The sequence below is a fragment of the Brassica napus genome, chromosome A9 (assembly GCF_020379485.1).
Source record: "Brassica napus cultivar Da-Ae chromosome A9, Da-Ae, whole genome shotgun sequence".
NCBI lineage: Eukaryota > Viridiplantae > Streptophyta > Magnoliopsida > Brassicales > Brassicaceae > Brassica > Brassica napus.
In genome coordinates this window covers 29840564-29855794 of record NC_063442.1, presented here as the reverse complement: position 1 = coordinate 29855794, position 15231 = coordinate 29840564, and the positions used below count along the sequence as shown (strand labels likewise).

The 15231-nt window shown below is 37.1% G+C and overlaps 2 protein-coding genes across 2 annotated transcripts; one reads left to right on the top strand and one right to left on the bottom strand.

Moving 5' to 3' along the window:
* The first annotated feature begins 2994 nt into the window (after positions 1-2994).
* On the top strand, positions 2995-4206 carry LOC106350009. Its single transcript, XM_013789954.1, has one exon. The coding sequence runs from the start codon at positions 2995-2997 to the stop codon at positions 4204-4206; it is 1212 nt and encodes a 403-aa protein (XP_013645408.1).
* Positions 4207-10999: 6793 nt separating this feature from the next.
* Positions 11000-12886, bottom strand: BNAA09G54510D. Its single transcript, XM_013786665.3, has one exon. It carries the CDS (start codon positions 12645-12647, stop codon positions 12339-12341), a length of 309 nt encoding a protein of 102 aa, XP_013642119.1. The 5' UTR covers positions 12648-12886; the 3' UTR covers positions 11000-12338.
* Positions 12887-15231: the final 2345 nt, after the last annotated feature.

The following is a 15231-nucleotide window of genomic DNA, read 5'->3' as shown; positions in this document are numbered from 1 at the left end:
ATATTTATGTTTTTTTGGTTATTTATGAATTTCAATTTTGTTTATCATTGGTTATTTAGGTTTTCAATTCGTTTCGAACAATAAAATTGGAAATCGGCTGATTTAGAGAAAGTTTCAGGTCTAATTAATTTCAGTTCCGTTTTTAATATCTTATATATTAAAAGAGAAGTCACAACCTTGTTATCGACTATTATAAGAACTTTTTCCTATAAAGCCGGCTCCGTTTATGAAAACATTTTAACTGATGAATCACCTAATATATATCGATTTGGAGCTGTCTTTACGCTCTTGTATGCCCTAAACCTCCACCCACTGCGACTCCTTAGCAAGTTAAACTCTTTAAAGAAGTAACCTCTCCTTCAGTACTGCGTAAGAGATCTTCTATCAAAAGAAAAATTGTTAGCGAAGCTCAGAAAACGTTTTGTATCTCTCATGCTAATCAGTATGTTGAAGCTGGAACTTACTTGCGTGTGCACGTTCAACCAAAACGTTCCCCAAGGTACACTGTTAGAAAACTGTTTAGAAATTGGAAAGCTTTGGTGATAATATTCACTGCACACATGATGGATTGTATCGGGTGTTATGAAATTGACTGGAAGTCGCGGATTATTTCTGTGACTGACTCTTCTTATGTCGTTTTGGATAAACATGCCGGGACTACGGTACTTTTATTCATCCATTGCACTATCTCTTCTCAATGTTCTTGACCACTGTAGTTTCACTAGAGATCTTTAAAGAACTTTCTCTTGTGAATATTGTTAGTCTCATATGGGATTGTACCAGAATGTATTTTTGTGTTCTATTTCTTGGTAATGAGGATTGAAAAACAATTCATTCGATCTTAAAACTTTAGATACTAAAAAGCCAGGGTTCTCAGCGATTCAGTGTGCTGACCCACATGACCACAATAATTCAGTTTCTCAGGTTGGGGAAACCACAGATAATATCGAAGAGAGCTGTGCGACATTTTCCTTACGTGCATTAGATTCCGCAGAACCACTGAAACAACACATCAGATTGATAACTGCACAAAAGGCTGTACTTTCCCTTTTAAAACTTTCCTGCTTCATACTTTTGCAGATTTAACTTCTTCTTTTTTACTAAAATTTGTAGATTTAACTTCTTGAAATGACCAGGTCGCATTGCTTTTTTACTTTCTCTGTAGTATAATCTTTGCTAGGACAAAAGAGTATTGATCGGTCTTCCTCACAGAAATACGAGTGAGTTTGCTTTGCTTCTATTTCGTTTGACTGGAAAATCAAGAAGACATGGTGAAATATTTCATTGTTTTTACTTCTTTTCAAGAATAAGGAGGTGAGGAAACTACGTCGTGCTGTTGAGTCTTGATACGGCCGTCGTAGTTCGAACTCTAACGGTCTAACCTATGATAAGTGGAATAAATCCTTGATTTTGTTTATAGTTATAAGTTTGGTTTTGCTGTGTACTTGGTCATTTCATAGCTCAGACCCAACATATATACCCTCTCATCCGACCACCAAATAATATCCCATCCAACCCAACACCTACAATACAATATTAAGCTTCTTGAATTAAGTCCTACTTATTGAGTAACTAGCCTCTCTATTTTGACTTGGGGTGCATTGAACAACTCTGATTAGTTATTTCTTCAAAATGATTCTCAATATTTGTCTATTGTCGAATATTTTAACTAGGTGTTTCTTATATTTTTTAAATTTAAATAAAGTTAAAAATAAAATTTATTAATATTGTATATTTTATTATTTTACCAATATTTTAATAGAAATCTTATTTAATTAAACATTATTATTAAAATTAAAAATAATTTTGCTTATTTTAAAATATATTTAAGAATATCTATAGTTATATCTTAAAAAATAATAATCTTCGATAAAATTTTATCTATTTATTGTGGTTAAATATATTATATCAACCTTTATAAAACTAATAAAATGATATACAATTGTATAATTATCAAAAATAAAACTAAACAATATTTATAAAAAACTTAGATATTATAAAAGAAACTAATGATATTACGATTAAATTTTGTTTAAAAAAATATAGAACGTTTTAGAAAAATTAGTAATAAAAATTGTATAATTATAAAAATAGAATAAATCATCTTTACAAATTTAGAAAATCATATCTGAATATATTTATTTTAACAATGATGTATAAATTATTACCATATTTTGATATATGACTTATTATTATATTCTAAAAAATTTAATAATTTAATACGTTAAATATTTTAATATTATAATATATATATCACAAATGTTGCAAAAAAAAATGTTTATGTAGTGGAAATAAATACCCGCGCAACAGTAATTTTGTTAATTTAGATACTTTCTGTGGATAAAATAGATTTTTCCAAAAAAGTTATTGTGTAGTTCAGAATTTTCAGATAGCATTGGATAATTTAGATAATTTGAACTATTTTGGATAAAAAGACATTTGGATAATTTGACTTTTTGGAGAATTCGGTTTAAAAGTAGATTGTTAGGATAACTGGTTATTGTTAAACTAAAGAAATTAGTTATTTTAGATACATAAACTATGTTTCAACATTTGAGTATTCATTCGGTTCCGATTTGGTCTAGATTTTTTTTTTTCAAAAACGTACGATGTGTGCAAATATTTATGAAATTCAGTTTGATTCTTCGGCTCTGGGTAAATGTGTCAATGTCTACATGCATGATATAGCTATTTTGTAAAAATGTACGAAATTTGTAAAAGCATTTTCCTTATGCAGTCGATTATTTATGGCTTATGTTGATTAAATCAATTTCAGCTTCTTTTTTTTTTTTTGTAAACTGATCAGTTTCAGCTTTATTAATAAACAAGCCGATCAAGGAAGATATCTCTGACATAAGTACGTGTTAGACAATAAATGTTTTGAAATATTTCCCTTCTTCTCTTTTACATACTAAATATTTCCCTGCTGATATAGACATCAATGAAGGGAAAGTTCGGGTGGTCTTGGATGCGTTCAAGCCGTTAGTGTTCTCCATGACCGTTGAGTTTCACAGTGGGGAAGAGGCGGTGATTGCATTGAGGTATGAACGGCTCCATGGCTTCTGTCGGATATGCTCGAGCTTGAGGCATGATCAATCAAAGTGTCCCACTACAAAAACTGTATCTGAGGAAGATGATGAGGGCCCATCGGATAAGCCAGATCAGGGAGATAAGGCTCTGAGCTACAGGGGGGCAGTGGAGTCTCATCCTAAAGGAAATGTTCCTGAGGGTGATGCAAGGCGACAAAATCATCAGTCAGGGGGAAAACATGATTACAAAGGAAAAGGGATAGCTTATGATGGAGGGAAACACGCTACTTTGGCGAAAGGAGGTCCAGGAAGAAGGTACAGAGAGCAAGGGAGAGCACCATCACGATTTGTCAGACAGGCGGATTACCTTCCTCCTAGAGAGCTTCAGGATAGCTATGTTATGGCTACGCATGGAGTTAAGGGTTTGGGTAATCTGGACGTTGGGGCCCATCTGGAGGAAAATCAAAAGTTAATGCTTGATGCTTTCACAAGTGGTGGAAATAAAGAAACGCCAGGGTCTAAGGCACGTAGGGCTCTTCAGTTTGAGGAGAAGGCTTCAGGGGAGGTACATCAGAATATGGTTGGAGAGATACAAACAGATGGTGCTAGTGGGCAGAAGGAAGTGATGGCGGTCTCAGAGCTTCAAACAAGAGATCCTATTGGAGTGGGCCCTGCTGTTGTTGATACAAAGAAAATGGAGAAGGTCGGAGACTTTAGTGGTGGTGAGGAAAAGGAGGAGAGGAAGGAGGACGAGGCTGGTCTTGAAGTGGAGGGGGGTTCTTCGGAGATGGTAGCTGGTCTGGGCGGTGAAGATGGGAGTTTGGAGTATGAGATGTTCGAGGATGGAGAGGAGGAAGAGTTGGAAGGAAAAGTGGGGGACGAGATGAAGGCTACAGATACGGAGATGACAGTGGAGGATGTTAATGCTTTTGGGGAAGATGTTCAAATGGAGGAAAATGTGAATTTCCTTGCAGGGGAGAAAGGACGTCAGGGTCAGAAGAACAAGAATGGGAAGAGTAATGCTGAAGGGATGGGCGGGAATGCGAAGAAGAGGGCGGTCCAGTGCTTTGCATCTCCAAGGAAGAAGGTGATGGCAAAGCACCTCAGTAAGGTGGGGGAGAAGGGCACAGCTCCACAGAAGAAGGCTTCTGCTAAGCCTAAACCGGATCAGGACTAGAGTTTCCGTCGTGGTTGTTTTCTTTATAATTTATGCATAAGTTTAGGGCTTTATTTAAAAAGTCTATGGTCTTTATGTTTATGGTTTTTCGATTCGAGTTGTCTCTGAGTATATCAGGGAGATGGAATAAAAATGCTGGTTTTTTTAACCGTAGGGATGTGTTGCTTTGCCTAAATAAGGTGTTTTTGTTGAGTGTGAGTTACACGGGTAGTTATGTCTCATTCTTACATATTTGCTCACTAGGATTTTGGGGTTTGCTAGTCAAGCTTTCTCATCTAAGTTTATATCTTTACATACTTGGATGTTGTTTCAGTGGAGTTGGTGGCTCAATTGGGCTGGATTTTGGCTTGAGGATTGGTCAAGCTGTGGGAGCTTTATGGAGATCAGTAGAAGCTCGGTTTGGGGGTTAGAGCTGGTTGCTGATAGGTCTGGTTGCCGTTATTATGGTATGTGGACTGGGTTGAAGGTTTCTAAATTGGGATTGGAAAATGCATTTATGGTTTGCAGTGGAGTTGGTGTTTATAGAAGCTTGGTATATGGGTTATTGTGGAGTTGGCGTTTTGCCTTTCATAAAAGGTTGGATTTTATGGGTTATTTCTGGTCTAGTGCTGGCTGGTATGGATCCATGGATCCACTATCACAGGTAGTGGAGGGAGAGGTCCTGGTCTTCAAGTCTGGTGTTTTATGGGCGAGCTTCTTCGTGGTCAGGGATATGCGGTGTAGGTCCATAAGCTCTGGGGCCGGTGGTGGTTTTGAGATGGGTTATAAGAGTGAAAGGATCTTGTTACTGATTTGGTTGGAGTGGGATGTATTATTTGTAGCGAGCCACGGAATCTGTGAGGTTGATTGTAATGATATTTGGTGTATTGGGTCACTGGGAGTTTTCTTTGAACGGAATTGTTTTTTTTGCTCTATTGTTTATGTGTTTGGTAACCTAAAGAATACGGTGTTAAGGATGATTTCTAAAGTGGCATCAGAATTATTGAGATATATTTGGTTAACATTAAGTTTGAAGTGTGGTATAAAGGTTTTTATCTCAAGTTTGAGAGTTATGTATTCTGCCAATAAGGAAAAGCTCTCGTAGTTGAATTCAACGGGTCATGAAAATATTAAGTTGGAATTGTCGTGGGATGGGAAGTAATTATACGATTAGTTATTTGAGGGATATTTGGCACAAACATAAACCAGCGTTTCTCTTTCTTTCAGAAACCAAACAACAGTTCACCTTTGTTCAGAATTTTCAATTTCATTTTGGATATAAATTTTTGCATACTGTGGACCCGATTGGTGGGAGTGGTGGACTGGCTCTTTATCATAGCCATGATTTCCCAGTGACCATAATCTTTTCAAGCAATAGAATTATAGATATTGAAACAAGTTATAAAGGGAAAACAATATTTTTTTATTTCTTTTGTATATGGGGACCCGGTTCAAGATAGGAGGGATCATGTCTGGGAACGTCTCACACGAATTGGTATTACTAGGAAGGAGCCATGGTTTATAATTGGAGATTTAAATGAAATTACGGGTAACCATGAGAGAGAAGGGGGTGCGTTACGGCATGCTTCCACATTTGTACAATTCAATAATATGATTGCAAATTGTGGTCTGTTGGAGTTCCCGGCTTTGGGAAATACATTGTCTTGGAGTGGTAAGAGACAAGGGCAAACTTTCCGGTGTAGATTGGATCGTGCATTGGGAAATGCGGAATGGCATTCTCTTTTTCCTTCTGCATATGTAGAATATTTGAGAATGGTGGGATCGGATCACAGACCCATTGTCACAAATTTGGATGAAAAACGAATTAAGACAAGGAGACAATTTCGTTTTGATAAGAGGTGGATTGGAGAGGAAGGTTTCATGGAGACTATATCGAGGGGATGGAAGTCAAGGGATCACAGACATAGTTCAGGGATTGTTGAGAAGATTACCAATTGTAGACATGAAATTTCAGTCTGGAGGAAAAATAATCCCCCATATGAAAAGGAAAAAATAAATACCCTACAGAAGGCTTTGGAGGAAATTCAGTGTGATAACACTAAAACCTATGAGGAGGTGCTAGAGGTCTCCAGAAAACTAAAAGAAGCATATAGGGATGAAGAATGGTTTTGGGAACAAAAAAGTAGGACGATGTGGCATGCAAAAGGAGATCGGAATACAAAATTTTATCATGCTCTTACAAAGCAGCGACAGATACAAAAGAAAATTGTGGGGCTATATAATGGTGACGGTAATTGGGTTACATCGGAGGCAGAAGTGGAGGGGGTGGCGATAGATTATTTTAATGATCTTTTTTCAACATCTTCGCCTTCGGATAGTGAAGATTTCTTGGAAGCGGTACCAACATTGATATCTGATGATCAGAATAGTTTTCTTACTTCCTGGGCAACTTAGGAGGAAGTGCGATCAGCTTTGTTTTTGATGCATCCGAAAAAGGCTCCAGGACCAGATGGAATGACAGCCTTATTTTTTCAGCAATCATGGTCGATTATTAAAGCTGATATTACTGACATGGTGAATGAATTCTTTAGGACAGGTTTTCTGGATGAGGGATTGAATGTGACTAATATCTGTCTTATTCCAAAGACAGTAAGGCCAGCTAGAATGATGGAACTCCGACCTATTAGTTTGTGTAATGTGGGTTACAAAATTATTTCAAAGGTAATGTGCCAACGTCTGAAAAGACTATTACCGAACATTATCTCGGAAACGCAGTCTGCTTTTGTTTCTGGGAGATTGATTTCAGATAACATTTTGATTGCTCAGGAAATGTTTCATGGTCTAAGAACAAATAAGGCATGTAAGGACAAATTTGTGGCTATAAAGACGGATATGAGTAAGGCCTATGATAGGGTTGAATGGTCCTTTATTGAGGCGATGTTGTTAAAGCTAGGTTTTGCACAACAATGGGTATCCAGAATTATGTCTTGTGTTGCTTCGGTACAATATAAAATTTTAATTAATGGTCAGCCAAAAGGACATACTGTTCCAAATAGAGGGTTACGTCAAGGGGATCCTTTATCGCCTTATTTATTTATTTTGTGTACTGAGGCGCTAATTTCGAAAATTAGAAAGAGAGAAGAGGATAAGTTGTTAACAGGTTTAAAAATTGCGCGGGGTAGTCCTGCAGTTTCTCATTTACTCTTTGCTGATGATAGTTTATTTTTCTGCAAAGCTAATAGGCAAGAATGTGGGGTCGTATTACAGATTCTGAAAGACTATGAAAGAACATCGGGGCAGAAAATTAATTTTGAGAAGTCATCACTCCAGTTTGGACATAAGGTGCCAGAACTAGTGCGACTGGAAATCCAACAGGTCCTGGGTATTACCAAATTAGGAGGTATGGGGACGTATTTGGGGATTCCGGAGAGTCTGGGTGGATCAAAAACACAAATTTTTGGATATCTTCACGAAAGGGTTAACAATAAGGTAAATAATTGGACGATACGTTTTGTTACAAAAGGGGGAAAGGAAGTTTTAATCAAGTCAGTGGCATCTCCAATGCCAACTCACGTGATGTCTTGCTTTCGTTTACCCAAAACGGTTACCAAGAAATTAACGAGTGTGGTCGCTCATTTTTGGTGGGGCGGGAGTGGAAATAAAAAAGGTTTGCATTGGTTTTCATGGGATAAGATGTGCAAAGACAAAAATGAGGGGGTATTGGTTTCAGAGATATTCAGAATTTTAATACTGCTTTATTAGCAAAACAACTATGGAGGCTTATTGATAAACCTAAATCCCTTTTTGCGAAGGTTTTTAAAGGAAGATATTATAGGACATCAGATCCAATGGATCCGATACGCTCATATTCTCCCTCTTATGGATGGAGAAGTATTACTTCAGCTAGATCTCTGGTTAATAAAGGGCTAATCAAAAGAGTGGGTACAAGTTCAAGCATTTCTGTATGGAATGATCCCTGGATTCCTGCTCATCGCCCGAGGTCAGCAACCCCAAAACTTCAAAATCAATACCTGAATCCACTTCTTAAGGTGGAGGATTTAATCAATCCATTTGATCTTTCTTGGAACTTGAATTTGCTCAATGCATATATCCACAAGGATGATGTGAGGATTATTCAGGGTTTAGCTATTAGTCGGTACCCTAAGGCAGATTCATATAGCTGGCAGTTTACGGATCATGGCAGGTATACTGTTAAATCAGGGTATCGAACTGAGATATCATTCCCGGAATCAGGTTTTCAAGCCTGTGAATGGGGGCCTAACACTAAACCATTGTTAGCTCATTCGTGGAAACTCAAGTGTTCACCTAAATTAAGACATTTTGTCTGGCAAATACTTTCTGGCACTTTGCCAGTTACAAAGAACCTTCGCTCTCGGGGGATTAAGTGTGATTTACAGTGTCATATATGTGGCGCAGAGGAAGAATCCGTTAACCATGTGCTTTTTGAATGTCCTCTGGCACTACAAACATGGGCGTTATCTAACATTCCTTCCCTTCTAGGGGTTTTTCCCACCCAATCTCTTTTTACCAATATGGATTATTTATTTTGGCGCCTTCCAAAAGAACCAGATTTGAGTTATTTCCCATGGATCTTATGGTATATCTGGAAGAATCGTAATGATAAATTTTTTAATAACAAAGTTAGGGATCCTCCTTATATTCTCCGCACTGCGGAAATTGAAGAGGTGTTATGGGCCGAATCCCAGACTAAAGAAGCTACATTAAGGGAGTCTTCCCATGTTGGAACCCCTATTTTACATGGGATAGATCGATGTTGTGTTGATGGTGCATGGAGAGAACAAGATTCCTTCACAGGACAAGGATGGTTTTACAGAAACGAAAGATCCACTGATACTATGATGGGTGCAATGTCTATTCGCAGGAGTCTATCACCTTTACCTGCAGAATGTGAAGTTTTGATATGGGCGATGGAGTGCATGAAGACCCTACATATCTCAGAGGTGGTGTTTGCAACTGACTGCTCACAATTGGTGAAGATGGTGTCTACACCAACAGAATGGCCGGCATTCACTACTCACATGGAAGAGTTTCTACGATGTAAGGATTACTTCTCCAACTTCTTCATTCAACATATTCCAAGGGCACAAAACACAATGGCAGACAAACTAGCACGAGGTGCTAGAGACCTGCCTTCTACTAAGGTTTATGTTGATTCAGTTCTACCGAGATGGCTTTCGCGACCGGAACCTGTTTAGTTTAGTTTCCTTTGTTGAAAAAAAAAAGATGTTAATGTTATTTATTCATGCGTAAAACATTTTCACACCAAAAGCTATTTTTACTATTATGTAACGGTTTGGGTAAGTCGTGACCAAATACATTTTTCACATCAAAAACTTTTTTTTAACAAAAATATTTGAAACAAAAAGATATTTTCTCTTTATCTCAAAAAATGAATATTGATATATTAATTTGTAATAAACTATATCCCAAAGTTTTTAACCAATAGCATCTCGAAAAAAACAATTTCTTTTTTAAAGTTTGTATTTTACCAATAAACAATGTATTGAAAATGTAAAAGTTTTTATTTTTAAAATAATGTGTATTTCAGAAAAAAATTACTCATATATATTTACTTAATCTATAATTACAAGTTAGTTTCTTTCCTCACTAGATTCTTTAGATTCATCCAAATCCAGAAATTACCAAAAATGATAAGATGTCACCATAAAAAAATAAATAAATCAAAACTGCTTATCAAGACAACATGATAGATTTAGTCTTCAAATACAATAATACGTACATAATTTAACTAATATATTTATTTTTAAATATAATTTATATTAAATATTTACTCTAATTATTTACATTTTTGGCGAGCCGTTTTTGAGTTTGTTTTTTTTTTGGGCTCAACTACAACTTTCATTAACCAAATTGTGATTACAAAGATTTTTAACCTCAATGCAGATTTAGACCCCACATACAACATCGAGATTTAGTAACACCCATGAACACTTAGAAAGATCATACGCTATCTAATCTAAATCGGCGTTGTATTTTTCACCACGTGAGACGAGTTCACCCCACGACTCTAGATGAACCGTCTCTTAAACCACTAAATTCTACCACTAAAATCAAGGTTACTGATGTTAGGAGTTTCAAGGCTCCTAATCAAATGTTGTAGTATAAAGGATGTCAAACCAGTTCTAAGTGATTATGATGCAAAGAGAATGCAAGACCATGCTTAATCTAAGTGCTACCAGTTTTTGAGATGTTTTTAAACTAGATTTCTACCTTATAAGATGGGAGAACTCATGGGCTATGGGAATTGATCTTGGGTGATCAAGATTCAACCTAAAGGTGTCAACTTTCAACCAATCTATATCTACCTTAGACCTAGACACAATCCTAAGCAAACTCTATCCCTAGATGAATGCTCATTTACCTAGATAACTCAAGCATCAAATTCCTTTGGTTGAATGTTATCTAAGTAATCATTAATCTCAAGTCTACTAGTCATCTTAACACCTTTAACAACAAATCTCTTTGGTAAAGAATGTTAAAAGCTTAGGAGAGTTGGTTCAGGCATTTCATCAAACACCTTCCGGGTATGAAATGCCTAAAGCTCAACTTTAGAGAGGTCAACTCTAAAATGGCATTAAAATCACTCTACTAGCAAGGAACAAGATGGATCTATACTAAAACACCTTAGATCTAGCTTAATCACCCTTAATCTCCCTAACCCATGAATCCAAAGATGAGTACTCACTAATTATCATGATAAACCCAAGAATCAATGATGATTTGGTGTTAATCATGATTAGTGATCAATATAATCTAAGCAATCACAAAAGATAATGATCAAAATTAGATCTTTAAACTCAAAGTTCTTTGTGATTAGATAGAAAATAAGATAGATCCTAACTTTAGGATTACAAGAGTATTTATATGTCTTTGGTAAACCTAATGGTTCCCATTAAAAAGTCTAAAAAAACATTAAAATTCGATTAAAGATAAGTCTCGGCGCGGGGTAGGGATCGTCGCTCCACCCGCGTAAGCTTCCCCGCGTTAAGCCGTCGCCACGCCTTCAGTTCATGCGAGCGGGTACAGCTCCCCGCGTCGTCCTTCCCCGCGTGAGACTGGTGTTGACGTCTCTTCCGGTGCGAGCGGGTACAGCTTCCCGAGTTGCTCAACCCGCGTGGAGTTCCTCATTTCTTCTTCTCGACATCTCGACGTGCCGTCGTCGTCATCATTCCGTGGCTGTGCTCAGAATCACCGTCGTGGTCTCAGCTCGAGCCGTGACAGCACGTCCTGAAGCTCCGGAGTGCTTCTCGCCGTCGCAGCCATCAAGCTTCAATCGTCGTCTCTCCTCCGCCAAGCTTTCCACTACGGGATCTCTTCAGCTTCTGAATCTCAAGGTCAAGCCGTCTCCGTGCTTATCTCCTCTCTGCGACCTCCGGTGAGCTGAATCAAACTCAGGTCCGGCGAAGAGGAAGCTCTCGATCTTCTCCAGTGGTGGTTTCTTCCATTTTGCACAGCAGGTCCTCGAACTTTGGATTTGTTACAAAAGAGCCCACAACTTTGTAAATTGCAGAAACATCCTTACTTTAGCCCCTTAACTTTTGATTGTGCAATTTAACCCCACCGAATTTCTGCATTTGCAACTTCGGTCCCTGGATTCTCGCCTTCTTTCATTTTTGACTCAAAAGTATTTGACTTGCAACAATAACTTTCCAATGTTGCCCAAAACTTCTAAATGTGCATTCCAACCCCTATGATATGCAAATGAGTATGCAAATGCAACATAAAGACCTAAATGCAACCTAAAATAATCATAATAAGCTAAAATATAAATCTAAAACTCATGAAAATCATGAGATATCAGTTACAAAACTACTCCTTAATAGGGCACATAATGTATGTTCTTTTTTTAACTTTGTTCCTGTTCTTAAAACCCCCCCCAACCAAAAAAACTTAATACTAAACCAAGAAAAAACCAAAACCCAAAACAAACTTGATTTTCTATGATAAAAAGTCCTCGAATTAAGGATATTTTCTTTTAGTAAAAACATGATCAAAAACTCAAAAAAACCATACCAAAACAAATACAATATATGGTTCATATAAACTTAAACCGAACAACCGAATCGATTGAAAAAACCTTGAATCTCACGACTTCAATCTTGTCTTATGTTATCTAAAGGAGGAGGGAGCTAAGTGGAAGTGTTCAGATTCCAAAGATCATCCTCCCAGACAACATCTTCGAACAATACTCCATAATTTTTCTCAACAAACTCCACGTTCCAACATGAGGGCAACACGGTGCTCCATGTCATCAGCTCGTCGACCACAACGTCTCCTTCCGTGAGCCTCATTCCCCACAGTTCCTCCTCCTCAACGGCCGCAGCCGCAGCTACCATCGCTGCTGCAGCCAACGCATCAACTTGCTCCACTACCACCGCCACCTCCATTTTCCTCTCCTCCTTGACCTCAAGTTTCTGTTTCTTTCTCTCCCTCTTCATGTAAATTCTCAATGCATGTAAGAATGAAGATAGAGAGAGATGACATATATAAAGGATGGCTCAGAACTTAGAAGAAAAAAATGAGTATTGAAGAGAATGTGTATTGAGACATGGTGTTAGGACATGGAGGAGAGAGAGAGAGAGACTCAGTTTCTTAACCACACACCATCTGTCTGTTCCTTAGGCCCTACGTGTCCTCCATTACTTTTTGCTACAAATATCTTTGATAGTGGCTCACCAGAATAATAAGAAGGAATTTTTCGTTAATTTTATTTTTAATGTGTCAAAAAATCAAAATGCCTCCTAGAGGAAACTGAAACTCCCGCACGTACCAATTCTTCTATTTTTTTAATTTTTAATTTTTATGCTTTTAAAAAAAAAAATCATGTTGCTTTCTAATGAGATGCGAAAGAAAAAGCAGAAAAAAATTGTTCGATTTCTACTTCAAAAAATAGTGGAAATCCCACTTGGACCAGAAATAGACCAAAAACGTTCATGAGAAAGGGACAAAATTGTAGTTTGGAGGGGAAGAGATGAGATTGTGTATACGAAGGGGCAAGTCATAAGCTACAGGTCATAAGTGGGGGCGGGCCTTTCTCTCTCTCTAACGCACACGGCACGGCACACGACCAAGATGATGTGAATACATAAATGTTTCCAATTAGCGCATTTATTCTAATGGCCGGTGGAGAAATTAGTAACGGTGCTTTTCACGATAACATAGTGCAAAATCTTATGAATAAAATAAAACTGTTTATAAAATTGATTACTTCTTGTTGTTGTCTCCATAATTGACTGATGCAATAATAGTATATTGGAAGCTTTGGTGGCAAGTGAAAGACTTCAAAACCAACAAATTATTGGAGCAGGTTTAGATTTTTTTTTTTGGTAACTGGCAGGTTTAGATATTAATGGTTAGATAAAGCGGTTTAGATTTTTAAAACAGAAACGTCTGATTTAAATATCCGTTTCACTAGCAGTTGAAAGAGATCAAAATTATATATTGTTAGGAGTCATCATATATAATACAAGCATTTTATAAACTGTTTTTTCACGTAACAAGAATATAATTTACAAATTTATAATATTCAACCAATCTAGTTACCGAGATGTTTACATAAGAGAAAATACGATTTTAGTGTGAGAATTTCTAACTAGAAAATCCGTTCGTAAATTGCTGATTCTTGGTTTCTAAAAGTCACCTACATTCCTGGGGCGGTACAGGGTCACGTGCACCCTATTGTTTATTGTTTTTTTAAGCAACTTAATCTAATTTGTTTTTTTAAGCAACTTAATCTAATTTGTTTACTTAAGAAAACTGAGAAATGCCCGTCTAAAAGTTTTTTGATTACTTTTAATAACTTGGATGAGACTCATGCTTTACATAGAGTGAGGCATACATAATAGGATTATTCAGTCCATATTTTAGTTTGGTCTCGGTTCAGTTTTATGATAATTTGGTTTATAAAAACTAAATACCATATTAAACTGATATCTATTTTACTTTGGTTATGTTTATATAATGCCGGTTTTTGGTTTATTAAATATTGGTATAATCTCGATTTGGTTTTTTTGATATTTTGGTTTACAACCATATTAAAATCATATTTCTCTTGGTTTGGTTCGGTTTATATACTATCAGTTTTTGGTTTATTCAATTTTATATAAAACAAACGTAAACTATATTTATCTTTTATAACATCTTGTCAAAGATAACTACTTAGACATAGCTAAGTTTTTTTTTTTTTTTGTCATCAGTATAAACAGATTCATACAGACTCTGTGAACCAGACTGGGACACAGGGGCGAAGCTACGTTGTTGCTTGTGTGTGCAAGTGCACCCATAATTATTTTAAAACTTTCATGTTAAACATAAATATTATAACTAAATTAGCCCAGCTGGTAAGGAATGCACCCACTAATTATCAAGGTCAGAAGTTCGATGCACCCACGGTCACAGTTTTCTACATACATATACACATATAATATATTTTATTATTTTTATGCACCCATTAAAAATGTATCCTGGATTCGCCCCTGCTGGGACATGTCTATCCATGTGAACGGCGAAAGATGGCTGCTTCCTGACACTACGTGCTAGGCTATCCGCCTTTGTATTTTACGTTCTTGGCACATGGACAATCTCTGATCGGGTAAAACTTTCTTTCAGGACTTTAACATCATCTAAATAACTTGCAAAAGCTGGTCATTCTTCTGGTTCCGAAACCATCTTCACCAATTGAGAACAATCCGTTGCAAATGTAACCTGAAATTGTCGTAAGTTCCTCATACACTCCATTGCCCAATGTAATGCTTCCATCTCCGCATGTAGAGGAGATAGACTAGCCCGAACATTCCTTGCCCCCATCAATCCCCTCAAAACCTTCTAAAGTACTAAACCACCTCTGGCCGGAGAAACCACTATCCTCTTTCCAGGAACCATCAGTGTAGCACCATCTTCCTTGGATTAACGGTAATGCCGAACCCTCTGCATGTGGCCCTGCTCTCTGTTCCTTCACTATATGCGCTTCAGCCCATAGTGTGGACTCTGTTTCTGCCAATTTAATCGTATCCCTAAGATCCA